The sequence below is a fragment of the Vulpes vulpes genome, chromosome 3, assembly GCF_048418805.1.
Source record: "Vulpes vulpes isolate BD-2025 chromosome 3, VulVul3, whole genome shotgun sequence".
Classification (NCBI taxonomy): Eukaryota; Metazoa; Chordata; class Mammalia; order Carnivora; family Canidae; genus Vulpes; species Vulpes vulpes.
In genome coordinates, this window is record NC_132782.1 from 138773064 (window position 1) to 138800763 (window position 27700).

The 27700-nt window shown below is 33.4% G+C and overlaps 1 protein-coding gene across 2 annotated transcripts in view; it reads left to right on the forward strand.

Moving 5' to 3' along the window:
- TTLL7 (tubulin tyrosine ligase like 7) overlaps positions 1-17768 on the forward strand; it is a 142793-nt gene extending 125025 nt beyond the window's left edge. Inside the window, exons 20-21 of one of the 2 annotated variants that reach the window (XM_072754734.1) lie at positions 1708-1881; positions 13048-17768. In XM_072754734.1, the coding sequence (XP_072610835.1) occupies positions 1708-1881; positions 13048-13165 (292 nt within the window). In that variant the 3' untranslated portion in view covers positions 13166-17768. The remainder of the gene's footprint in view (positions 1-1707; positions 1882-13047) is intronic. The other variant, XM_072754735.1, reaches the window with a different exon arrangement.
- The last annotated feature ends 9932 nt before the right edge of the window (positions 17769-27700 follow it).

Sequence of the window (27700 nt, forward strand, 5' to 3'; positions counted from 1 at the left end):
AGGATCAAAATAAAAAGATATCCAAATTGAGAGGAGAGGATGTAGCAATGCTCAAAATTTCAGTGGAGAGTAAAGTGCTAAGCAGACAGTCATAACATAGGATGTTTTTCTGTATGTATTTGTATTTATGTGAAATTTCATTTCTCTGGGCCTAACATGTAGGGCTTTGAAATTAGGACATATTAATTATAAACACATTCTCTAATTAATTGGTATTCTCCAACATCTTTCATGATCAAATTAGGTTACCTACACATGTATAGGTATATATGGACATATGCAAACATATATGTATTATATCCAGTTTTTCTTATATTTAGTAATAAATTAAAATTTATTTTTAGAGTTAATTTAGCTACCATTTTCTTGAATGAAAATAACTTTTTAAAAATAATAAAAATAGTATTGTATTTAGTCCTGAACATCTCAGAATATGAAAGAAAATTTATTTCTTTCAGTCTACTCATTTGAATCTTATTCCTTTTAAGAAAACCTGTCATTCACAGATGACATGCTATCTTTTTAGGACCACGTTTCTCCTGAAAAAATAAACAGTAGCCTTTCTACTAAAAAATACCTTTCTGAGTTTCTAAAGCATTTAAAAAAGTTCCAAAGATATCAAATATCCACAGAAGATTGAAAATGGAGTCTTTGAATTTCCCATTGGGAAGTACATTTCTTCAGAAAAATATTTTGCTTAATATTTTTTTCTTTCTGAAAATCTACTCTTTCCTTTTTCTGAGGGTTAAGTGAACTGGTTTATGTAAAATGAGACTTGAATCATTACCAAATCTGAAATGAAACTTTCCCCTTGAGACTTGAAAAGTTTCATTTACACTAAGGAAATAAGTAAGTTTCTCTCTCTCTCTCTCTTTGTCTCTCTCTCTCTCTCTTTCTAGTGGTGGGGGATGGTGAGGTGTTTCCTGATTTGGATCATTATGGTAAATTTAGGAATTGTAAGAACATTTATATGTATTTGTGTACCTGTACACATGCATGCACACACAAGCACACACACACATACACTTGAAGTTTACCAAGAAAGTGTGTACCACTACCTGCTTTGGTATAAGCTGAATGCATGTAAGGAGGGACACTCTCTTTGTGATTATAGTCAGGTGGTACTCACTGAGACAACATTACTTCTAGAATACAGAACCTATGCTCTATATCATGGATGTCATTACATCTCAAAGTGTTTTGAGAGGAGTGATCATAATCAAAGGATGAACTTAAATTCTCCTAGTACAGAGAGGCCGCAAATGAAATTGCAGCAAATTTTAAATTCTTTTGTGGGATCATTATTAATGTAAAGGTAAAGATAGCTTTAGAAAACCTGAAAGGTTTAAGAAAACCTGAAGGTTTAAGATGCCTAACTTTTGAGAAATAAGCTCAGTATTTTACATATACTTTAATATAGAGTAATTCAATTTTTTAGGAGGTGTTGGGAAGCCATCCTGATAGCAACGCCAGTTGGCATCAGTAAAGTCTTTAAAGACAAACAGCATATGAGTTCTGTGTTGTGGTTTTTAATATAAAGATTAATTTTCAAATATATATTTGCTTTATACCTTTCAACCATCTGCAGTCACTTCAAATGTCTGAGGCCATTTCTACTTTTCCTTATTGGTTTGTTGCTAGGTAAGTGATAAAACTGGTTGTCATTTTAACAGCCACATGAGGTCATGTCTGTTTCCATGCCAACAGATCCTCTTGGGAGAGTATTTTCAGTAAAAGCCCGGAGGTGGTGACTCCTTTGCAGCTCCAATGTTGCCAGCGCCTGGTTGAACTTTGTAAACAGTGCCTGCTAGTGGTTTACAAATATGCAACTGACTCAAGAGGATCACTCTCAGGCATTGGTACTGATTGGGGTAATTCCAGGTACTTGTTTACATTTCTACACCCTGTGAGTTTTATATAAAGTAATGCCACAGTGAGGATTGAAATCGAAAGTCTCTCTCTCTTTTTTTATATAGCTAGAGAAAAAGCTAAAGACTGAAAATTCATATGTGCTGTTCTCTACAAAAGACTTAATTTGCACAATCTTTACCTTTAAAGCAACAAACAAGGACAAGAACCACAAACATGAAGGTGACAGAAATAACCTATTTGGAAATGGGATTATTTGGTTTATATACTTTTGCATTCAAAAGCGAAGTAAAAGCATCCAAAAATGGTCATAAACTTGACTTTTTTTTCCCCTAATATGGAGATTTCAAATTTATCCTTCAGCCTGATAAGTTGAGAGGATGCCTTTAGTTTAATTTTTACTCCTTTCATCATGACCCACATCTATGGGAGGTGAATTTTGTTAAGCTTCATTTAAAAATTGAATTTAATAAATACTGTCCAGTTAAAGTAGATAGTTTTCCAAATCATGAAAAATAGTATTGTTTTTATTTATTTATTTATTCATGAGAGACACAGAGAGATAGAGAGGCAGAGACACAGACAGAGGGAAAAGCAGGCTCCAAGCAGGGAGCCTGCCTTGGGACTTGATCCCAGGTCTCCAGGATCATGCCCTGGGCATGGCGCTAAACCGCTGAGCCACCCGGGCTGCCCAATAGTATTGTTTTTAAGCTGCAAAAATACACAGAGTGAAAAAGTAGTACATTTTAGCATTTCTCTGTACGGTCATAGTGCCCATTAGAATTAAAGATGAACATGTGGCTTTATTTTTAGTATGTATAAGCTGCAGTACTACTTAGGATAGAAGAGAATAAACCATGACTTTGAAACACTAAGTGATAGTCAAATAACGATAGCATTCAACTAACAGTTGAATAGGAAATGAGGAAAAAGAACCACCATAACTGGGATTGGGTTTTGAAACACCTAGAAATTTATGTATTTATTAAAAGATCCCAGGGAGTATATTAATAAAGCTAACTTGCTACAAAACTGACCAGCAACAGCAGAATTGCTTGGAATATATTTCACAAAAATTATTTGAAAGATGCATTTTTTAATCTTTGTCTTTTTAATCTTTAATTTAAATCTTAATTTAAATCTTTTAATTTTTAATCTTGATTCTGACATTATACTGTTGTCGTACCTTTAACCTATTTTAACTCTTCCCCTGCAAATAGAAGCTGAGTGATTACAACAATGGTAGTGGTAAAGCTAGCCATTAATATTTTCATATTTAAAAGAATGATGGTCATTAAGATATTACAAATATAAATGAAGAGGCTTCATTTTAAGGAGTGATACTCTGGGAACATGATCAGGAAAATCTTAAGTTTCAGTCTAGGAAGGGTGGTTTCAAACTCTTTAAAATTTTTTTTTTAATCTTATTTATCTATTCATGAGACTCAGAGAGAGGCAGAGACATAGGCAGAGGGAGAAGCAGGCTCCACTCAGGGAGCCTGATGTGGGACTCGATCTCAGGACTCCAGGATCACGTCCTGAGCCAAAGGCAGGTGCTTAACCACCGAGCCACCCAGGCGTCCTGGTTTCAAACTCTTTAATATCACTCTTATAATTATAGATTTTATAACACATTTTCTATCGAGGGCTCTTATAATTTTGGTAGGCAGGCAAAATAGAATGAAGTTACTCTGGAGAAGGAAGTCACACCTTACAATTATGTTAGGCTTTTTTATTTTCTTTCCCTTCTAGTGGTCAGAAGAGATATTCCTTCTCTGGAATCTTGAGTTCTGGACTTCTGATAAATGCTCAGTATAACCCCAGTATGGTGATTATAAGCATTTTGAGGGAAAGAGAGTTTAGTAAAACACACCCTGTATTCCTGCCCAAGTTCAGATCCATTTGAGAGAGAAATGTAGGAATCAGATGATCATGAGAATGTAGCTTCATTTCTGCATAAAGCTATATTGAGGGACATGGTGTAGATTTGAGCCAAGTGAGTTCTCTAAAATTGAATTCTAGAATTAAATGCGCAGAGCTAGATCAACCCAAACTTTCCACTAACACTACCCCATAAAGTCTAATTCTGTTAGTGTTGGCTAGTGAGCAAGTAAGAATGCATCCTTTCTGCAGATAGACTGATCCATGGAGAAAGGAACTTAGCCAAGCATACCTGGTTCCTTATTTTAAAGCTGAAAATCAGATAACTCACTTCTGATAAAAGGCCAGAAATTTGGTGGAAATTCTTCTACTTGGAAACACAAGGAAGAGAGAGAAATAAATATGTCCTCATAATACTTAGCAATTAAAATCTGAGTCAATGTCACATTAATTTAAAAACATGTGAAAACTGGCCATATCTTCTTTAACCTCATCAATTAGGAACCTATAGCTTTTTACTTAAATGTAGAAGTCACTTAATTTGATATTTATTAATAGATAAATTTCACTTATGAAGTATACCTAGTAAAGCATAAATTACTATTTACAAAATTAATATGTATGCCTAATATAAATGATGTATGAGGTATACCTAAGTATTTTATGAGGAGATATATATTTAGGTAATTTATCTATAAAATTAAGCGAAGAAAATAGAGATAACACCAATCAAGTTTATGGACCACGTTTATCTTGACCAAAGATCTGCGTGATCTTTCTTCAGAGGCTTTAAAGTGTACATGCCACCCATTCCATGAAAGAGAGTAGCCTTGAATCTTACAGTCTTAGAAAAATAATAATAACTTAATAGGCACACCAAGTGGAAAGCCATTCTTCAGAGGCAGACTCATAACTAAGCAAATAGAACTGATATATAAACCCTGATGGATGGATATATATATATATATATATATATCTCCAGGATACTAGAGTTCTTGGGACCAGCTTGATACTTTACTTGGAAAGCTTTGGGTACTTGGAAAGCTTTGGGAACTCAAAACACTTTTTTTTTTAAAGATTTTATTTATTTATTCTTGAGAGACACAGAGAGAGAGGCAGAGACATAAGGAGAGGGAGAAGCAGGCTCCCTGTGAGGAGCCTGATGCAGAACTTGATCCCAGGACCCCGGGATCACACCCTGAGCCGAAGGCAGATGCTCAACCACTGAGCCACCCGGGTGTCCCTCCAAACATTCTTCATCTTCAACATCTCTGTGTTTCTGTATTTCATGTACTGAACTTCCACAAAAGCTCATTTCTCAAGGGGTTTCATGGCTAAAAACATTTTTAAAAACTTCAGAATTCAAACTTCTGCCTTTGGTAATAGAGCACTAGGTTTTTGGACAAATCCTCCCTTTAGTGACAACTAGAAAAGCTGGATGAAATACCGAAACCTTTGCTTGAAGACATTGATGAGTTAATCAAGTATTTACTTGAGTGCTTGTTGTACTTCTGATAGACTCATGGACCTGAGGGAAAAAGTAGAAGTTCAAGGCCTGACAAAGATGGGGATGTTGGTGAACATCCTAGATTCCAAGGAGTAACTGTGTTCCCAATGTTTTGTAAGGCAAAAGTTAACAGAATTACAAGGAAAAACAGACAAATCTATAATCATAGATGCAGATTTTGATATATATGCATTTTTTAAAAAATTAAAGATACAGAACATTTTAAAAACATAATAGACCTGTCAAATAAAGAAATGAATCCAATAATATCAGAATATAAAACACCAAGCACACCAGGAACTTTTATACGCCAGTCATATAGTAGAATAATAAAACACATTTCCACAAATTTCAGAAGACTTAAATCATACAAGGTTTTTTTGTTACTTAAATCATACAAGGTTTTTTTGTTTGTTTGTTTGTTTTTTGGTTTTTTTTGTTTGTTTGTTTGTTCTGATCCCATTCCATTTAGCTAGAAACAAAAGCAAAAGCTAGAATCAGAATATCCATACTTTGGAAAGATAAAAAAAATACTTTTAACCCATGGATCAAAGAAATCATAATGGACTTAAGAAAATATTTTGAACTGGATAACACAAATTTTACAAACAAAAAACTGTAGTATATAGACAAATCATTATTATAGGCATATTTATAGACTTACATGAACATATTAGGCAAGAGGAAAGGCAAAAATTAAATGATATCAACAATCATTTAAAAAAGTGATAAAATGACATTAAAATAGAATACAGAGAAAGGAAATAAAAATGAAAGCAGAAATTAATGATATAGTGAAATAATATGTTGTTTTGAAAAAACAAATAAAATTGATAAACCATGGGTGGGACTGATCAAGAATATGAAAGAAGGAAATAGTTAACATCAAGAAGAAAAATAGGGACATTACTACAGATCCTACAAACAATGAAAATTTTATAAGAAAATATGAACAATTTCATGCTGATAAATTTGATAATTTAGATTAACAAATTCTTGGAAAAGCACATATTACCAAAAATGGCACAACTTTCTGTTAGAAAGTCCTATATAGGAAATACTAAATAGTCTTAACTATTGAAGAAATTGAATCAGTAATTAAAAACCCTCTCACAAAGATAATTTTAGATTCATAGGTCTTCACTATCCAATTCAATTAAACTCATCCAGAGAACAGAAAAGGAGGGGACATTCTCTAATTTGTTTTATGAAGCTACCATACCTTTGATACTAAAACCTAACCAGGACATTATGTCAAAGGATAGAGAGAGTTCAGTGTTACTCCTGAACATATATGCAAAAGTCTTAAATAAAATATCAGCAAAATTGGGGCACCTGGGTGGCTCAGTAGTTGAGCATCTACCTTTGGCTCAGGGTGTGATCCTGGTGTCCTGGCATAGAGTCCCACATTGGGCTCCCTTTATGAGCCTCCCTCTGCTTATGTCTCTGCCTCTCTCTCTCTCTCTCTCTCTCTGTCTCTTGTGAATAAATAAATAAAATCTTTAAAATATAAAAAAATAAAATCTTTAAAATCTTTAAAAAATAAAATAATATAAAATATCAGCAAAATGAACCCAGCAACTTTAAATTGGATAATGTATCCATCTTCTGTTTATTGCATCAATTTAAGGGTGCAATAACATTAAACAGTGATCAATGTGATTTTAATAGGATAAAAGATCATTTTATAAGATACAGATAAATCACTTGATAGAATTCAATATATATTTATGTTTTTAAAAATGTTTAGCAAGCTACAAACGAGAGAAATTCCTTAATCTAATAAAGAATAACTACACAAAACCTATAACAAACATACCCAATGATGAAATGCTGAAGGCTTTCCTTCTGAGATGAAGAACAAGACAAGATTGATTCATTACCATTTCTATTTAACATTATACTAGAGGTCCTAGCTGGTTCAATGAGGCAAGCAAAAGAAGTAAAAGGCACTAAACTGAAACTATTAATGGATATGATTGTGTTCATAGAAATTTAAATAAATTTATTGATAAATTATTAAATTTAACAAGTTTAATGAAATCAAGGTCAAGATAAGAACATAACTTATATTTTTCCTATATCAACAGCAAACAGCTAGAATATGAAATTCTAGGTATTATATTTTTAGTAGCATCAAAGAATAGTTAATACCTAATAGTAAATGTAATAGAAATGTGCAAAACTTTTATGTAGGAAAATGTATAAAATGAGAAGATATACCATATTTGCCATTGGATCAATATCATCAAAGGTCAGTTCTTAAATAGTTCTGAACATCTTTAAAGTCAGTATAATCATAACATAAATCCCAACAAAATTTTTTGGGGGGATGGCACAGTATCTGACCAAAGTGTTCTAACATTTTTTTAAATTTAATTTTATTTATTTATTCATGAGAGACACACACAGAGAGAGAAAGAGACAGACAGGCAGAGGGAGAAGCAGGCTTCATGCAGGGAGCCCGATGTGGGACTTGATCCCAGGACTCCAGGATCACTGCCCTGGGCTAAACCGCTGAGCCACCCAGGCTGCCCCTGTTCTAACATTTATACAGAAAAGCAAAGGGCCAAGAATAGATAAGATACTCTTGAAATAGAAAAATAAAACGGTAGGATTTATTAACTATAGTATACTAAGACTAATAAGTTAAAGCAATTTAAGACCATGCAAAAGGACAAATAGACCAATGAAATCAAAAAAGTCATAAGTAGACCCAGGCATATATAAAGATCTGATTTATGAGAAAAGGAGGTACATTTGATTTATGACAAATGAGAAAAAGAAATTTGTTTTAAAACATGATGCTGAGACAATTGGGTTTCTAAATAATAATAAAAATAGAAACTTGACTTTGCCCACACCGTATGCAAAAATCATCTCCAATGAATTGACTACACAGATGTGAAAGGCAAAACCAAAGATTACTAAAGATAATGCAGGGGAATATTTTCATGACTTTGAGGTATGCAAAGATTACAAAAAGTAGGACCAAAAAGTACAGATCATTAAGTGAAAGGTGATTTTTTTACTACATTAAAATTAAGAATATATATTCGTTAGAAGACCCTGCTAGGAGGGTGAAAAAGCAAGCCAGTAAAGGAAAGAAGGTATTTGCAATCCATATAACCTATATAAGATTCTTGGATCATTAAGAACTGCAAAAACTTCTAAGAAAAAAGCCAAACACTTTATAAAGAAAAGGAGAAGATACTGGGAAGAAGGGAGGATGCTGTAAGGCATGAATAAAGTCGCTAGGAATATTCAGTTACTTAACCTGGGTAGCAGTTATATAGGTAATCACTTTATAATATTCATTAAGCTGGACATTTTATGCTTTATGCACTTTCAAATGTGTACTATACTTTACAATTGAGTTAAATGCATGGTACTATTATGGCCCTAGGCTAAGTTAGCTTGAAACATCTGTCTCAGAACAGAGATGGTCTTGCTTCATGAGGCTGATGTTCCTAACACATAAATAATACTCACCCATGTGCACTGTTTCATCAGCTCTATGCTCTGTAAGCCAGGCATGGCAGGAACTACTGGACTCTTCTCACAGACGAGAAAACTGGAAACTGAAGCCTGAAGAGATTAATTAAATGGCTTCTCCAAATCCACATTACTAGCTATGGCAGAGGTGGAACTTGAAATTAGAGCTTCCCTCTAATCTGTGGCCCAAATCAAAGTTAAAACAATGGGACAATCCACACTCAGTAGGATGGCCATTATCCCCAAAATACAAAATAAGTGTCAGGGAAGATATTGGGAAGTTGGAATCTCATGCATTGCTGTCTCAGAATGTGTAATGATGTGGCTTCTATGGAAAACAGGTTGGGTAGCTCTTCAAAAGGTTAAATATAGAATTGCCATATGACCCAGCAGTTTCACTCCTGGGTGCATTCCCAAAAGAATTGAAAATAGGACTTGAACAGATGCTTGTACAACGATGTTTATAGCAACATTATTCACAATAGCAAAAAGGTGGAAACAACTCAGGTGTCTACCAACAGATGAATGGATAAATGCAACGTGATATAGACATACAATGGAATATTATTCAGTCTATATAAAAGAATAAAATTCTGACACATGCTACAACATGGATGAACCTTGAAAGCATGCTAATTAAATAAGCCAGACACAAAAGGACAAATATGGTGATTCTACTATATACGAGGGACCTAGAGTGGACAAATTCATAGAGACAGAAAGTAGAATAGAGATTACCAGGGAATGATGGGGAGGAAATTGGGATTTAGTGTTCAGTGGGCAAGGAGTTCTGTTTGGGATGAAAAAGTTCTGAATGAGATTGTGGTGATGGCTACACAGCATTGTAAATGTGCTTACTGCACTGAATTATACACTTTAAAATGATAAAACTAGTAAGTTTCATGTTATATATATTATACCACAGTAGAAAAAAATTTAAAACATAGGATAAATATTGTGATGAATTTTATTTACCTTTGTTCTCCAAACCAGGAAGCTGAGTTTATTTTGGGGGGAACAGGGGTCCTATCTTACTCCAGGAAAATCTCAGAAGGTGGGTGTAGCTTAAGTTTTCAAGGTTAATTTCCTACCAGTCTTGAAATGCTCATGTTCTAGAGATCCTCCGTGGTCAACAATAAGTTGGTACATGACAGACCAATTCTACATTAAGTAGGAATTAGACAAATGCAAGTTTTATGTTTATGTGATGGATATGTGAAATTGTGCACACCTAAGCCTCAATGATGAGGGAGTGAGGATACATTTATGAAGCACATAGGGTAGTCTGAGGTATTTCTCCTTGGTATCTACAAGTTAGCTAGTTTTGTACATCAAGAGTAAGCTAGAATAAAGTTAAAGCTGTAAACTTTCACATTTTTTGGTGCTTTAACACAAACCCTTTAGATATATGTACAGTCTATAAATGTACTTCCCAGAGATATTCTTCTTGCTAAAAACAATCAAATTGTACTATTTAATTTCATTGCAAAGAACATTTCAAAAATAATCTTTGATGTTCAGCTAGTGTGGGATCTCCCAAGAGATATTAATGGAGATATTAAGGCAAATAATCCATTGTGTTTCCCTGTAAGGCTTTAAAACATCCCACAGCACTTGCTTTAGGGAAAGAAAGTGTTTCTTCCAATGTGATTTCATCTGCTTTTTTTAGTTCATACTGAACTTTTTTTCTTATAAAAGTTTCATTTGAGCTTTTTCTGCTTCTATTGTGGATATATAATCCTTTTCTACTTTCTAGGTTATTTTATACTTTGTAGTTTTGATAAAATGAGTATAATCATTGTATCCATTAGTTTTAAAATTGAGATTCATACAGAGAATAACAGGCTAGTATAGTTGCTAGGAGCACTGATTCTGGAGTTGGCGCACATGGGTTTGAGTCCGAGTTCTGCCATTTACTTGCTATGTAACTCTGGGCAACACGTTTGACCCCTGTATGCTTCAGCGTGTTCATCTATAAAATGAAGCAAACAATAATATCTACTGTATAGAATTGTTATGAGAAGTAAATGAGTTAATATTTGTAAAGCTATTAGAATAGTGCTGAGCACATTGAAAATACTATTTAAGTATTACATAGTGTTAAATAAAATAGTATAGCTTAGCTGTAAGCCTGGACTTTGTGCTTTTATTTTTCCTCTGTGAACTGGAGCTCTTTAACTCAAAAGGATATGTGAATGTTATTATAATGTCAGTAGTAACTATTGCTTGGATATTCTTCAAAAAGAAGTTGATAGGAACGCCTGGATGGCTCAGCGGTTGAGCGTCTGCCTTCCACCCAGGGCGTGATCCTGGAGTCTTGGGATCGAGTCCCACGTCAGGCTCCCTGCATGGAGCCTGCTTCTTCTCCCTCTGCCTGTGTCTCTGCCTCTCTCTGTGTGTCTCTCATGAATGAATAAATAAAATCTTAAAAAAAAAGTTGGTAGATGTTATTGTCTAAGAGTTATTGATATAATCAAAATGCATTTTCTTCTTTTTTTTTTTTTAGAATGCATTTTCAATAGAAGATAGAGTAACTCTCAACTAATACAAAGTAGCGAATTTTGATCAAACACTTTATTTTCCTTTGCACCTTTGCCTTAGATAGGAAGGGAGCCTTTTCATGACAGAAGATATCATATTACTCATCATGACTCCACTAGCTCTTGACATAATAATTAATCCATATAAATTACCCAAGTGATATTAAGAAAATAATTTATATAATCTGTGATGTGAGAAATCAATGGTTTCATTATTCATCACCCATTGTGCAATTTTGATCTAATTTGGTTTGTTGTGTATTATTTTACTGCTCTATTAACTTAATGATTTGAGCAATTATTTATAGTTTGTGATACTAGGTAATAGATTTAGAAGATATTATTAGATAATTCATGATAAAATGATGTTTATGGATATTATACAGAATTCTTCCATTTTAATCTGAATACTGTATGCAGCTCAATCATAATGAATTCCTATTTTTCTACAAAATTCATATAACACAACTATAAATGTAACTTTCCATTGGCATGGAAGCATAGCAGTTAACATTACTTAATGTAAAATAGGTAGCTAATAGTACTCTTGGGCCTCAGTTTCTATGGAATATGATACTGCTACTGGAAAATTCTAATGTCAAGTGAAAAAAATAAGTGAGTTGGTGCTCTACCATTGTTTATTTTTTCAAAAATTTCAAATCTCCTTCAATTGCTACTTCTGATTTTGGAAATTCCTTATACATGTCTTTGTCCTGACTCTATAGCATGTCCTTCTAGTCTTTACCAAGATTTATACTTTTAATAGTAATGTTTATTTGCTCATATGAATTTCCTTTGTGGATTTTCATTTTTCTCTAGATATATAGATTGGAGTAGCCTAATGCTAATCAAAGTTTTTCCAGAGAGAGACAATTATACAGGTGCACATTCTTATTTAGAATTCCTTGCTCTCAATGTCTGAAAACTAAAAAGGAAGAAAGAGTAACCTTTTTATTGATAAATCTGACTTGACCTGAATTGACATGAAGTTATTTATTGTTTTCATCTTGTTTATTGTGAGTATTCATACATTTCTCTATAGCTATCTTAGTGGTATGAATGCTGCCCTAAGGCCCCAATGGAGATACTATACTATATATAGTATATACACTATAGCATTCTAAAATCAGGAAAATTCATGTATTCTGAAATACCTTTGGCTGCAAGTATTGCAGGTTACCTATAATCACAATTATTTCTGATGTTCTGTTATCATAAGAACCATGTAGCCTAGGAATATGAATTTTTGCAATTATGAATTTTAGTCTTTAACTTTTTCTCTTAGATTACCTATAGTCATAATACATTGACGAAATATTAATATAATTAATGGTTCCAACATCCTTGAAACAAGCAGTTATTGGTAATGTTGCTAGCCAAATTCTCATATCACATGTTTTTCAGAAATATTTGACTGATTTTACATATTTATAGAGATTAATGATGAATTTCAAATTAACATGAACTGTGGAAATAATTTCCTAGCACATGAGTATAATGGCTTTTTATGGAATGTCTTAGGATACTAAGATCATATGTTGCATCTGTTTTTTAAGCTTTTTTGGTGAGGCTTTTATGACCATCTCCCACCTCCCAACCTCAGTCTGGGAGAAAACTTTTTTTTAATGTAGAATGCATTGTTGTCATAGTATTGTTTTTCACATAGCATATGTAAATTATTAATCACAGTGCTTTAGTGAGAGATGTTAATACTAACTTGTCTGTAAAGTATAATTTTTTAACTGTTATTTGTAGGTTATTACCAGGAAGTACACAATTCTTCATGAGAACACCAACTTACACCTTGAAATACAGTTCACCTGGAATGACTCGCTCCAATGTTTTGTTTACATCCCGATATGGCCATTTGTGAAACAGAAAGGAAGATTGCCATGGATTATGCATAATACCAATTCATTTTTCCCCTCCAATTTAAACATGCAAAGAAAGTGACCATTAAGTGCTGTTTTATGTATATATGACATATATGTTTGAAAATATATACACGTGCACTCAAATAACACATATATATTTATTATAATATATGAAAGAAGAGTTACAGAAAACTGGATATAAGACTTAACATTTCTGGAAATGTAATAAACCATGTTAAACTGTTTACACAAATATGTGAATGTTGAGAATTTGCTAGGTTTATAATTAAAACCTTCCTACTAGAAATGTTATTTTTGCTGCAGAGTATATAAAACAGAATTGATCTTGAAGATCCCATTTCAGTGTTAAATTATTTTCTAGATAATACATCTTTTGACTTGAAAAAAGCATTATTAGTATAATACCTTATTAATTCTCTTATATATATAGTAGCCATTTAAAATGAAAAACAAAGCTAGAAACCTGGTGTTGCTTGATGATAGGATTAAATATAAAACGGGTTTGTCATTACTATAGCACACTGCAGAGTACTATAAAAATCTCAACCTGATTTTCCCGATATTTTTATTCCTCTATGTGGAAATGTAGCTGCTTGTGATAATGTACATTTTCAGTAAGGCTTTGGTAAGATCATATAATGATCTAAAATGGAAGACAATCCAGTGGGTTAAAAGTAAACAAAGCATAAACTAGCTTTTTTTCCCCTACTTTTCATTGGGAGTCACATAGAGGAACAGAAAATGATGGTAATAACAAAATCTTTCCATCTGATTTTTGTATCTCATACTACTCACTTTTATTTGGAAAACATATCTCCAGTGGGTACATATGGTCAGATACAATTTCTTCTGTTCTTCAGAAGTAGAAGAGTTGACATTTCAGACTAATTTTGGTGTTAGGGGATAATGTCTCGCACTTATAAGTCTCTTAATGTTGAGACGAACTTATATTGCAAAATCTAATATAAAGTGTCACATTGCAGCATAGAAAATAAATTATTGCAAACAGAAGATATTCTGATTACTAGATATTATTAGTCATGGGTGTATCCTTGGGAATTTTCTAAAATCAAAATAGAGTATGAAGTTTTCTTTCTATCTAAAGTTATTATGCATACATTTCATAGCAGTTTACTTCCCTAACAGTTTCAAAAGCAATGAGCTTTCAGTTTCCCATAAAAATATAAACAGCACTGTCATTGACATGGAAATCCTTATAAGTTGCAATATTCATCTTTTAGAAGTTTGTTTACACTTCTCCCAACAGTCTTATTTTCTCACAGATGCTAATTATTGGCAAAATTTAGGAATGTCTTACCTTTTATTATCCTAGAAACTATTTCCAGTAAGTCAAGAAATGGCCCCAAAGTGGGAAAACTGAGAAGCAAACTATCCTAGTTTAATTCGCAAATGGATAACTGGCAGTCTAAAGTTGTAAGTTAGATATATTTTGCTTTTAAAGCCATATTCTAAGGCTGTGATAGGCTAACATGGGTTTTTCCTTAAATTACCCCTAGTTGATTCTTTATGACTACCTACATCCATGTTCCAGTAGATACTTTTCCTTGCTAAATGCATCCCGAAGAAGAATTTATTACTGTCTTTGGGAAAAAAGAGGATAAGGATGTCAGGATAAAGGAAATTACAGTATAACTCTGAGTGTGACTACATTTTGTGAATTCTTAAATGTCTTATAGATTTCTTAGAATAAATAATGCAAAAATTGGGATATTCAAAATCATTGTAAGAGTGATCAGCAAGTAGGTCTTTTCATGAAGTATTTTTAATAATTTTTCTTTTAAATTCATGATTTGTCCATGAATGAGATATAATTTTAAGTGTCTGGTATATGATATCAACCCAGTTTTTTGGTCACTAACTTGCATTAATTTAAATCAAAATGGTTAGTATGCTAGAGTGGGTGCTTTGGGACTTCTGTCTTTAGTAATAAAAGAGTGAAATTTTTATTTAAGACAAAAAAGAACATGGGGGTGAACCCTCTCCCTCTAGAAAACACACACACACACACACACACACACATTTAAGAACCTTTTAAAAATAAGTTAAAATGTGTCAAACTACTCAACTAATGAACAAATTTCATTTCTCTAGCTATTTAGACCTGGCTTTTTTGAGCACTAGAATTTTCTTGCTCACATTTGCATATTTATATCGATCTAGTTTGATGTGATAAAGTTGTGAATAAAAGCCATGTGCTCATTATTTATATATACTACCTGGTATGCTGTGGACTATGGTTGCTATAGTGCTTATTCCCTAATGAGAAACTAAGAAGAGAAGATACAGTAGTAAACCATGAAAGTCTCTAGAGGCCATAGAAATGTTTTAGAGGTATAAAATATTCCTTAGTTTTTATTATAAATTTTTTATTCATAGGGTGAAAACATATCAATATAAATGATAGTACGGGTCTGATTCTCTCTCTCTTCCAGGAGAGAAAGTAACTTTATTTGAAAAACTCCAGAAGTTATTTAATATTACCAGGAGTTTTTAATACTGGATTTGGTTTACTTAAGATGAAAGTGTATTTTCTTTCTGTTGTAAAAAAAAACATATCCCTACTCATTCTGTAAATTTAAGATCGGAATGCTCTCCAGAACTGTATATGATTGCAGTGATTCCCAGAATTATATAAAAAGCAACCTTTATTTTAAATTGTCATCTATGAACATAGTATGAGATAGCAGATTTGTTTTCACTTTGATTATCCAGCATTGTAATTAGTCACCATTTGCTTTATGTAATTTGTTGAAGGAACTATTATGACTCATATTATGTTTATTTTTACTAGCAACAAATTTTATTTTACTAGCATTTCATGTAGCTTTTATGTGTAAAAATGAAGTTGTAATAGGATCAAATATGGAAATAACCTCTGTCAGATGCAAAGATTTGTACAGATTTTTTTCATGTATCTGAATTAGGTCTAAATACACAAAAACTGCCTACTAATTCCTCCTCCCTAAAACCAAATTGAACCAAACTCAGATAAACAAAATAACCCAACTTTCTTTTCGTGTAATATTTACAAGCAACTAGATGATAGTGGTATCTAGACTCAGGACTCCATTCTAATTCTCTTTTTAATTTGGAAAGCATATGATTATAGAATTTTGTTATCTAACTTGAAATTTCACATTTTAATATAGATTAATCTAAATGCTTTCATCTTTAGCATGTCAAAGCCATTCTATGTAAACATTGTTTTTAAATCTAAATATACATATGTCTGACCTTTTCAAATGTACCAAAAAATTAATAGTTGCATAGACTCTATTATTTCTAGGTTTCTGCAAAGCACTGATTCATTCTTAAATGTGTTTCCTTTAAAAAAAAATTGCAAATACCTCGAGAAGAGTGACAGAAAATACCTTCCTTTTCTGTTCTGTAGTGGTAATTTACATTCAGAGTCTTACTTTGCCTGGTCTAGGGGTTAAGCAATAAAAAGTGTAACTTCAGTTAGTTGTGTTGCTATGATCTAATGATTTTTTAAAATTGGCTTTTCTTTTTAAATTGAGAAGTTTATATTTTCAAGTTCTGGATTAGTTATCTAAATATTTTGGGCTAATATTATTTACAAATAAATAAAAAAATTGGAAATATATTTATGATCAAAATTTTATTCCTTACACTGCTTTTTCTTTCTTCCTTTTTTCCTTCCGTCACTTCTTCCTCTTCTGCTTCACTTTAAGGTCCCTTGAAGTTTTGACCTTTGATGGACAAAGTCCAGAAAAGATAAATCCTGCCTTTTAAATACTGGTTTTCCTTGTATTTTATGGTGGTGTATTTTTACCTCAGCAACAATAAAATTTAGATAAAATATGTTATTAGACCAAGTTCAGTTTGTCTGCTGAGATTTTTAAGAACCAGAAGCATTAATTGTCTAGACCATTTGAACCAAGATACATGGCCACGAGTAACAATCTTGCAACCCCAAAATGGTGTATGAAAACTTATTGCACTCTGAGATTGCTGCCCTTTTTTGGTGATTTTTTTTTGCTTTGTCATAAGTGGGCCTAGATATATTGAAAGAAAACCATTCAGGTAATACATTTTGTATTAACGGGGCTGTATTATCTAAGAAGGGCTACATAAAACTTTTATTTTATCCCCACTACTAACCTGAAAACTATTGGTAAAGTCATCACACAATAGACTAATATTTTTTAAATTAGTAAGAAGACTTACCTTGTAAAAGTAATCAGATAATCCTGATATTTCTCTTTCAAAGGTTAACAATGGCAGTTCTTGGTCCTGAGCTGGTTGGTTCATAAAATTACTACTGTACATGTTACAATATCAACTATTAATAGGTTTGTTGAAGATTCTGGGTTTCAAGATTAGCTTGAAAGGAATACATTTGCTACCATGAATCATGACTCAAATTATCCCCATGTGTTTACTACCTGTGTATGAATGCAAATGTTGTTACAAAAAATATGCTTGAAATGTCAACACAATGTGCAATTAATATTGCATTGTCATGCTTCAGCATGTGATATCTGTATGGTGAAGTTATTTCAATTACTATAATAAAAAATGTTTAACATAAGAAAGCCACAACATGTCATCAAATGGTTATTTCTGTTTTACACACACACACACACACACACACACACACACACACACACACACACTTTTCAGTAGTAGAGGAGACTGGTTCTAATTAAGCTTTCAGGTGATGAAATATGTTTTCACAGTAATTTTCTTCTGCTGTACAGACAGTAATAGCACTATGGGGATAACTTTTACTGCTATTAAAGTCAGGTCGAGTAAACAAAATTGGTGTCAATTTTTCTCCTAGTTAGCTGAAAGGCAGACCCTCCTAAAATTTAGAAATGACACTTTTATATCTCTCTAGTATCATTGATTATAACAATAGCACTACTAATCTGAATAGAATTATGTCAGCATCTTAGTTATGACGTTCATTTTTCATAGGAATTTATAATTTTATCACCGTTAAAACACCATACTAAGCCTCAGTAAGAAGCATATCCTACTCATTGCCATTCATACCATTTTTCTTTAGGATGATTATATAGAAAGAAGTTAGATTATTTTTCCTTTAAGGAAAGCAATTACATTGGTTAAAAATCCTATCATGTGATAGTAACATTAATGCCATGCATGCCTTAGTTTTTAGAATTGATAACCACATGGTATTAATATTGACTTTAAAAATATATATCTTTAAATATGTCATTATTTTTATAAGGTTAAAATATTCTATGAATGCTTTAAAAGTTAATTTTTGACTTTTTTTTTCCAGTGACAGTAAGAATGAAGCCAATGTGAGTAGTTTGATATCTCCCTATTTGATTACATAATTTGTAAGATACATATACATATATATTTCATTCAATTAAATGACTGGAAATCTTTTTACATTATAAAATAAATCATCATGAAATAATTTCAAGTATAGAAAACTTCATACAGTGCCTTAAAACAAAATTAACACTTAGTTCTTTTGCAGAGGAAAATAACAAATCTTTAATTTGCAGAGAGTTATCTCAATGATTATTCATGTATGTACAGCACATGGTGACAACAAAGCCTGTCCCAAAGATCAAGTAGATTTATAAAACATTATGGGGAAAAATTGGTTGTGTTTTTCTTCTTTCAGGATCTCTTGAGTCTTTAGTATCTTAAAATCTGGTGAGAGCCTTTAGCAGGAGACTAGAAAGTACATCAGTTTCTAAACCAATTTCTCTATGACAGCTTTAATTGAAATGCATCTCCCAGGACTAGTCTTCTATTGACCAAACTCTCAAAAACAATAAACTAAACCAATTCATTTATTAATAAAATAAAGTATTTATTTAATCATTCATCAAATATGCACTGGTGATATAATTATGGACACTGACAAATATAGGGTAGGAATTTACTTACACATGTCATTTGAGAATTTGGTCATTTCCAGAGGAATGTTTGGACCAGGGTTCAAGAGGGCTGGTTTGACCCAGGAATGATAGTCTTAGATAAATTGCCTTACTAGTAAAAATGAGCTATATTAGACATTTGCAACATAATAGTGATATGCAAAGTGATGTAAAATGCTTTAGGATGTGGCCAGAATGAGGCCCAATTGCTTATGAAAAGATGTTAATGACTTACTGGATCTAACAAGATATGTTTGTCTTTAATGAGAATCTGTTGTCCATCAGCAGATAAAAGTTTTGTGTATATCTAGAAGCACTTGCTATTTGAAAGTATCTTCTTATACAAACAAAAAGTTCTGTTAGTTTACAATAAATTTCCTTCAAAGCTGGAATTTATTAAAAGTTTGTTGTATTACTTATGAGAGACAAAACTTACTGAGACAAATTTTTTCCCATGTCTACAGTATGTTAGACACTTTGGAAGCCTTAAGAAGTTTCATCACACTTATTCCTGTTTTGTCCCATGTGAAATATTGCCCAAATAATCTCCCTTTTGAAAATGTAGTATTTATATGACTATTCAGTGTATCTACAGTTATATACTGAATGGTACTATAATGGCCTAAGCTGAACCATTTTACATAGTTATCAAAGATGTTGAAATTTTGACTTACTAAGTAATGCCTTGACTGTTGTACAGAAATGACACATTTTTATATCTTTATAGCAGGCCAGCCTTCAATATTTGATACAGTAATAAAAACATACAATAAGAAAGAGCAAATTACAAATTTTGTCCAAAAACAGGTGCAAGCAGACATAAACCCATTAAGTACTAAACTGACAGTGTTGTGACAAAAACTTGCAAGGATAATTCAAAACTATATAAACTTAGCCAAACTCTATTCTATTATAGATGGGCTGTTGCTAGAGTTAGAATGAATAACTTTAAAAAGGTCAAGGAACATAATAGAATTCATTTTTAAGCCTGTAGTATTCTGTTAGCAGTAAGAATGTATCTGCATGTTTGTAATATATCTGACTTTGGGGAAAATATATGACACAGTGTATGTGAAAAATCTAAAGTATGTAAACCTTAAGACAATCTAAGAAAATACCATTTCAGCATATTACTTCATTTTCATTAAAATGATGAAAATGTGAGTTCAGAAAATCACTTAGTCCTTAGGCTAAAAATAGGTAGATCATCAAAACCTAATATCATTTTAGCTCAAATTGGTATTTATCCAGTAAATGTTCTACATCATAATGTGAAAAGTACAAAAGAAAACTCAAATTTGGGGAAGAAATTGAACAGATTTTTAAAATAAGCAATGTTAGCTAATTCCATTATGTTTTTGATTCTTCCCAAACTGAAGCAATAGACTTATCATAAAACATTTAGTACAAATAACAAATAAGTAGACTCCTCAGAAAATGGCTTAATTTTATATTTTTAGCCTCAGGTTTCTCAGCCAAAGATTACTTATAATTTGCTTTTGAATTCATTTCTTCTGACCATTTTTAAGTTTCTCCATTTCATCTCATTCAGTTCCACTTTTCCCATGTGAAGCATTGCCACATTGCTCTCACTTTAAGAATAATAATTGCTGCCCATTTTGATTATTTTAACTAAAACACTGATTTCTTATCATAAGTGTATGGAAAGAATGAAGGTAGATCCACTTCTGGATTATTATTTGCACTTTTGTATTAATATATTTTTTTTTACCAATTTGGTTCACAGTCCTAGTGCCCCATTTCTCTGGGCAGCAGGTAAATGGTTACAACTTCTCTGAAGTTCTTTGGCTGCTCAGAATCTCTGAGAACGTATGTCCTGGAAAACCCCAAGAAGCCCACCTCTAGACCTGAAATATTCTAATATTGATCTCTCTTCTCCCTGCACATGCTAGAAATTTCCACAGCAGTTTCCAGATCTGACTTAGGTAACTAATTATTAAATGGAGATTACAGATTTCTAAGACTCCATAGCACCTTGCCAAGTAATCCGAAGGCTTTGGGGAAATGAAATGAAGCTCCTCGCAAAGACTGGAGTCTCTACTATTTTTCTTAGTTTATTATTTTTTATCTACTTTATTATTTACTTCTCTTATGTAATAGAAAATACATAGGAATAGGAAGCAGATGATTTGAGTTCCAACCCTGATTCTGCTGTGAACTAGCTGGGTGGGAAAGTCTTCATTTCCAAAAAATAATAGCAACTTTGTCTACATATGAGAGTTTTGTCATAAGGAAAATGGGAAGCATTAGTCTCTGTAGCAAAATCTTGTGATGTCCTCATTGTATATAAAAAATGTCTCACTGATGATCCGAAGACTCTACTTTATGATTCTAAATCTGGTGGGATATCATTGGGCTTCAGGTTCTGCAAGAATGGGACTAGGAAACTTGTTACCAGGTGGTAATCATCTTCATTCATTCAATAAAAACTTTTTGTGAACCCACTAAATTCACTCTTGAAGTCACAAAGTAAGTTATTTACACAGCCAAGAATTTTAGACAAAACAAAACCCAAACCCCTAGATTTTGTTATTCCCAATAAAGTAAGATGCTAATGAAGAGTGACCTCAGATGCCAGATGACCTGGATTTCAATTGACTCTGGGCCTCAGTTTGTTCATGGTAAAGTAGGAGTTTCTCCATAGTGTTGAAGGGAAATGGAATATTCCATGTAGAGTTCTGAGGCTGGCACAGGCTTCTCAAATATTTGTTGTTGTTTTTATTTTCCCATGACTTTCTCTACTGTCTCCAGAGAAACACAATTCCGTTGATATATTTTAGGATTAAGGACTCTTAAAGCCACTCTGGTATTCTGGACCATGGTCTCAGTTCTTCCATCACACATTTTCTAGCCTTGCTCTCCACCTTGTTCTGCCTCTTATGACAAGTCTGTTTTGGAAGAACTTGTAGTTCTTCCAATGTAGTTGTTCAATTCCCAAAAAGTTCCTCTAACCATTGAGATCTCTGAAGGGTGAATTGAAGGGTGAATCGAACAATCTGTGAAGAACTGTCATATTTGTTCTTAGAAAATGGTAGGTATAAACGTTATAGAATTACCACAGACATGCCTCTTCTGAAACGAGAAGTGTACAGAACAATCAAAATAAATGAAAGATTTTTAATCTTTCAAGCACTGCTGAACTGACCTCTACGATATAAAGAGCTAACATTCTGGGTGGGAAGATACATAATCACTCGCGGCCAGGTAATACTAATGCAATGGAGATCTGTAGGAGTATAGCAGAAATTATGAATACGCTGTATGGGAGTCCTGGGGCCAGTGTTGCAAGAGAGCATTTGAGTTGGGTCTTGGTATGTGAGCAGGGTTTCAACATATGGGATAAAAAGAGGGTGAGGGTTGCTGTCAAACACAGGGCATGTCAGAGCTGAGAGGGCCTGACTTACTCAAGGAACAGAGAAACAGCACACATAAACATGGGTTGGAGTATTGATGGAAGAAGAGAAGTTGGGGCCAAGTTATAAAATCCTTAGATACCACTTTATGATTCTGGATTTTACCCTTTACACAGTGGAATCAAGGGGCATTTTTTATATCCAGTAAGAAGATATGGGGTCTGAATGTTACAATGTTGCCTATATTGGCCTTGTGGAGAGGGAAGAGAATGGACCTTGGGGGCAGGGAAGGAGGACACTACTTCCTGAATGTACTCCAGTACATTCAGGCTGGGACAAGGACCAGAACTTTGGTGGGATGGCCATAATCCAGATTTAAGGGACATTTCTGAGGAATAATCCTTTAGATTTTTTCATCTACTTCGTATGAGGAATGTAGAAGAGCAATCAAGGAGTTATCTAAACGTGTTTTCATTGTTGTGAAAAAAATTTAGTGTAAAAAAATGATGTGTATTTAATATGCAGGCTAAAGTTGTTCCTTTCAAGGCTGCTTACCTTGGCTATGGCATGTAATTTCATTTCGACAAACATGTATTGAATATCAGCTCTGTGTCAGGGACTATGCTAAATACCAGAGAAACAAATTAGTAATAAGAGAACATCCTCACTTTCCATGAGCTCAAATTCTAGTACAGGAAAAAGTCATCCAAACAAATCATTATAATGAAATGTTAATAAGGATAAATAACAGAGGTATATGTAAGGGCTTGTATCAAATATGCCATTGCTGTTACACAGAACACCTCTATGTAGTGTGACAGCCTAGCTCTGGTTCCCAGATGGAGTGGCCCTTTTAGGCATCAGGTATTATGAGTAATACAGAAAGCACGATTGACATTAAATATTGTAGACCGTTGAGAGGTACGAACCAGCTCAAGGTACACTTTCTCTTCAGAATGGACTCCTGGACTTTCTATAGTTTGATCTTTAATCCAAATGGCGAGAGGTATGTACTATAGTAGCTAAGAGGCAGGATTCGGGAGATGAACTGCAGGATTTGAATCTTAGTCCCATTGCTTCCTACTGGCCTACTCTTGAGTAAGTTCCTCAATACCGTGTTTCTCATTTTCCTTATCTGAAAAATGGGGATAATAGTGATAGTAGCCATAGGGTGGTTATGAAGATTGATTTGTGCCCTTCTGAAGACATTATGAGATGAAGTCTTCTTTTCATTTTTTATGAAAAACCACCTTCAAAATAACAGTACCAGAAGTCAGGTTTTTATTTCATGAAATAAATACCTTACTGATTTGGTGCAGTTTTTAAAAAGCTATCTTTATATTAAATGGTTCCACAATAGATCCTGATGATATGTTGTATTTAAAACTGATTCTCATACATCTTCAACTTATAAAGACTTGTAACATTGAAAATTGCTCTCCCATTGATTGTTCTTTGCAGCATGATAGCTCTGTCTTTCTATGTTACTGATACGATGATCTTCCTGTCCTTCTGTCAATAATATTAGAAACAATCTTACATCACTAGATATATTTCCATTCCGAGGTTTGGATAAAGAGACAAGTCTTGCTGCTTTCAGTTGAGTCCAACTCCTGATTTTGGCTCAGGTTAAAATACGCTTTTGCTGTTGGTTTTCTTCATGAAGAAGTGCATGGAAAGATTAATTTAAAAGGCACTCTTTTTACCCTCGATGTCTGCTACTGTTTATCAGTTGTTCAGCTGTGCTGTCACTGTTACTGACACTGTTGGAGCCATTTAGCCGAAGTATCAATTAGTCTCTTTCCATTATATATATGTAATCATTAATTAATTAATATTAGATTATTTTCAATAAAATAGTGACCTTGAGGTATAACATCTTCAAGTGGGTCCAGGGGGTCAGCAGAACTGGCATCATAATGAATCAAACCTTTCCTTGATCATCCTCCCCACACAGTGGGCTGGACGTCATACAGACGTAGGCTGCTAGGCCATGTGTGATGAGCTCATTTCAGTGCCTTTGACATATGCGAGCTGCAAAAGACTCTGATGCTTTAGAAGTTCCATTTTCATGTCTTGTATAGAGAAACCCTGCTCTGAGGTTTAAACAGCCTAACAGTGGCTTCCTGAGTTTATTTCTCTAAATGTACAAGTAAGCCTTCCAAAGGAAAGGAAGACTGAAGGGTTTGAGTCCTGCTTCCCAAAGACAAATGTAACCCAGGGAGCACACAAAGGCCTTGGCTTATGAAACATCATTTTCAAGTCTCTGTCAAATAGACTTTGGTTTGCATCTTTTATGTCTTCATTTATGCCATTGAACATCTACTTTATTTGGTCTCATATTAAAAATACAAAAGCATACAAAACACCTCACTTTGGTTGAGCGTGGCATTTTGATAAATTAAAAATTTCCCAAAGGTTACCCAGCTCTGTTTGTTGCAGAGATCTGTTTAAAACTACAATTGGAGTGCTTCTCTGAAAGACTCCTGATTTGGAGGAAAGGACATGAAGAAATAGTCATTTTAAATAGTTTCCATTCTGACAGCACATGCTACATATCATTGGACTTATAGGTGGATTAAAGAGGGGGAGAAGATGCCCTTTCATTTCAAGAGACTACACTAAATTTGGTAGTATCTTCACTTACACAATGTGAACATGTAATGACTTCTGAGAGGTCTTTTATTCAGTATTCACACTCATTGCAATTAGGAAAATTTGCTAATTTGATATCAGTTGTTAATACACAAAGGCAAAGGTTTCTTTGGCATGGTCTTTCGCATTTTGGTATTTCTAGTGGTATGCTGGTAAATGTTTAAATCCCCAAACACACACAAACACACACTCGCACACACACACAAACAAAACTCTTAATTTATAGTGTTTGCTGATTTCTGTAGTGTAAACACTTCCGCCCCATGACAGATTTCAACTGTCAAAACTATGTCACTAAACGCATTTGGGAAGGTATGAGTACAGTCAGCTCTCGCAAGGTGGTACCACTTGGTTCCAGTAAGCCACTGGTTCTGATTCTAAAACTGGTCATCACCCAAGTGTTGTTTTTTTAAACATTTGAACCTTCTGCCACTACTTGTGTCTATCCACTAAACGTTCTTTTCAAATGGATTGTGGTTTGTTGCTGCAAACATGTTAAATCAGTAGAGCACTTACAAGACTGCAATTATTTTTACCTTCTTCCAGTGAATTAGGTTTCAATGCTCACAAAACATTTCTCATGTAGTTAGTACCCTCCTATTCATTCTCTTTGCTACCTTGTTTATTTCAAAGCAAAATTTCCTGTGAGTCCATAAATGAAAACGTTTGAGTGTGTGCTCTAACTGGCTTTTAATTCATGTCAATTTAGAAACTTGGAATTATTTAAAGTAGTTCTAGCTGTTCTAAGGTTAGCAATTAGCACTTTAATTTGTGCAAATAGCACTGAAAATGCTGTATCAAAATAGACTGTTTCTCTCAACAAGGAAACCTTAAAAAAAGTCTAAAAAAATCAGTGGCAATCAATTTGAACAGTACTACTTTTTCACCAAGAGAGAGCAACATAAGCACACTTTACAAAAATACATTTCCATGGTCATTTTACAGCGTGAGTGGTGGCATCGTGTCCATGCTTTCTTTAGGAACCTATTACTTTACCTGTCTCTGAACTTGATGGACAAGGCACAGTGATTAGTTTGGAAAATGGCAGTTGACGATGCATTCTGTAAGGATCATATTTTTATTTTCAGGTTTTTTAAATGCGCAATGTGTTTCTTCTTTATGATTTCACTTATCATCCATGTGAATTCTGAATATTGGCGTTTTTCGTGTCTCAGGAGTGGTTTTCAACAGGAGCTATTTTCTCCAACCAGTATAATGAAGTTAAGTAAAACTGCAAGAGTTTTAAGTGTATAAGTGGTGGATTTTTAATCTTTATATTGTTTTAACATAACCAAGATGCATAATATCTAACTAAGAAAACTGGCATGTCTGGAAATTTTCTTTCGGAAGATTTTAGTACTATTAAATGTACTCACAACTCTGAATATAAACAACTGATATTTGACCATAAAACAGAAGTATGAAGATTTCACCAATAAAATCTGTACATTCAAAGGATTAATTATAATTAACTTTAAAATTTTTGCTGGATTTGTGGCTTAGTCTTACCTTAAGTATTTTAGGGACACTATTTCCTCTCAAGGTTTTCATATTTCAGTAAAACATGGTGTCTTTAGGTTGCAGTAACTAAATATTAAACTTATATTGCTTCCATATAACAGCAGGAGTACCTGCAAAACATATCAGTTAAAACTCGATAAGGCCAAATCTTAAAAATGCCAGTGACAAATGATTTGTTATACTTATTAAATTCATGTTTTATGGATCTTTAGATATTTGTCAACCTCTAGGGGGTCATTTACGAGGGTGGGGGCAGAAGAGGGAAAAAAAACAAGGTCATGGCTATAAATAAATGTATTAATTCTGTGCTTTCAGGAAAATTGTTTTCATGTTATTTTAAATTCAGGAAAAATTTTAAAAATTAAAATACATCTAAGGCATTTATTTTTAAAAGGTTTGTTTTTAGAAGGCTTTATAGGAAGAAGCTTGTGGATTTAAAAAATTCTGTGTAAATATTTGCATGGTTTCTGTAGCTTGCTTCAGAAATATTGACAGGCATAAGTTAGGAATGTTAATGCCACAAGGAGGCGTTGCCCTGTGTCTTTGTACCCTTGAGGTCTGGTACTGCTCTTGTCCTTTCATACTTCGTTTTGAAAAAACAGTAATTATATCTAAGACCTTGGGTCTAATTCCATACTTGACATAGTTACCTTAGAATATAATGAATTTTATGTATTCAATGAGCTAGCTGCCTACTTTTTTCTAAAGCATCCCTAGATAGATAGATACCCTATGATAACTGCAAAATGACTATTTAACTTAAAAAGTCACCGTTTTGTAATTATAATTTAGGAATTATTTTCCACATTTAAAAATATTTTACTTCAGAGTTCCTTTACACAGAAAGCTCCCCTAAAGAATTTAAACTATAAATTAGAGGAATGAAATCTTGATTTATAGACTTTAAAAAACTCTCAATCAATCAAGCAATCAATCAAATAATTATATACTGGGGCACCTGGGTGCCTCAGTGGTTGAGCATCTGCCTTTGACTCAGGTCATGATCCCGGGGCCCAGGGATTGAATCCTGCATCGGGCTCCCCATGGGAGCCTC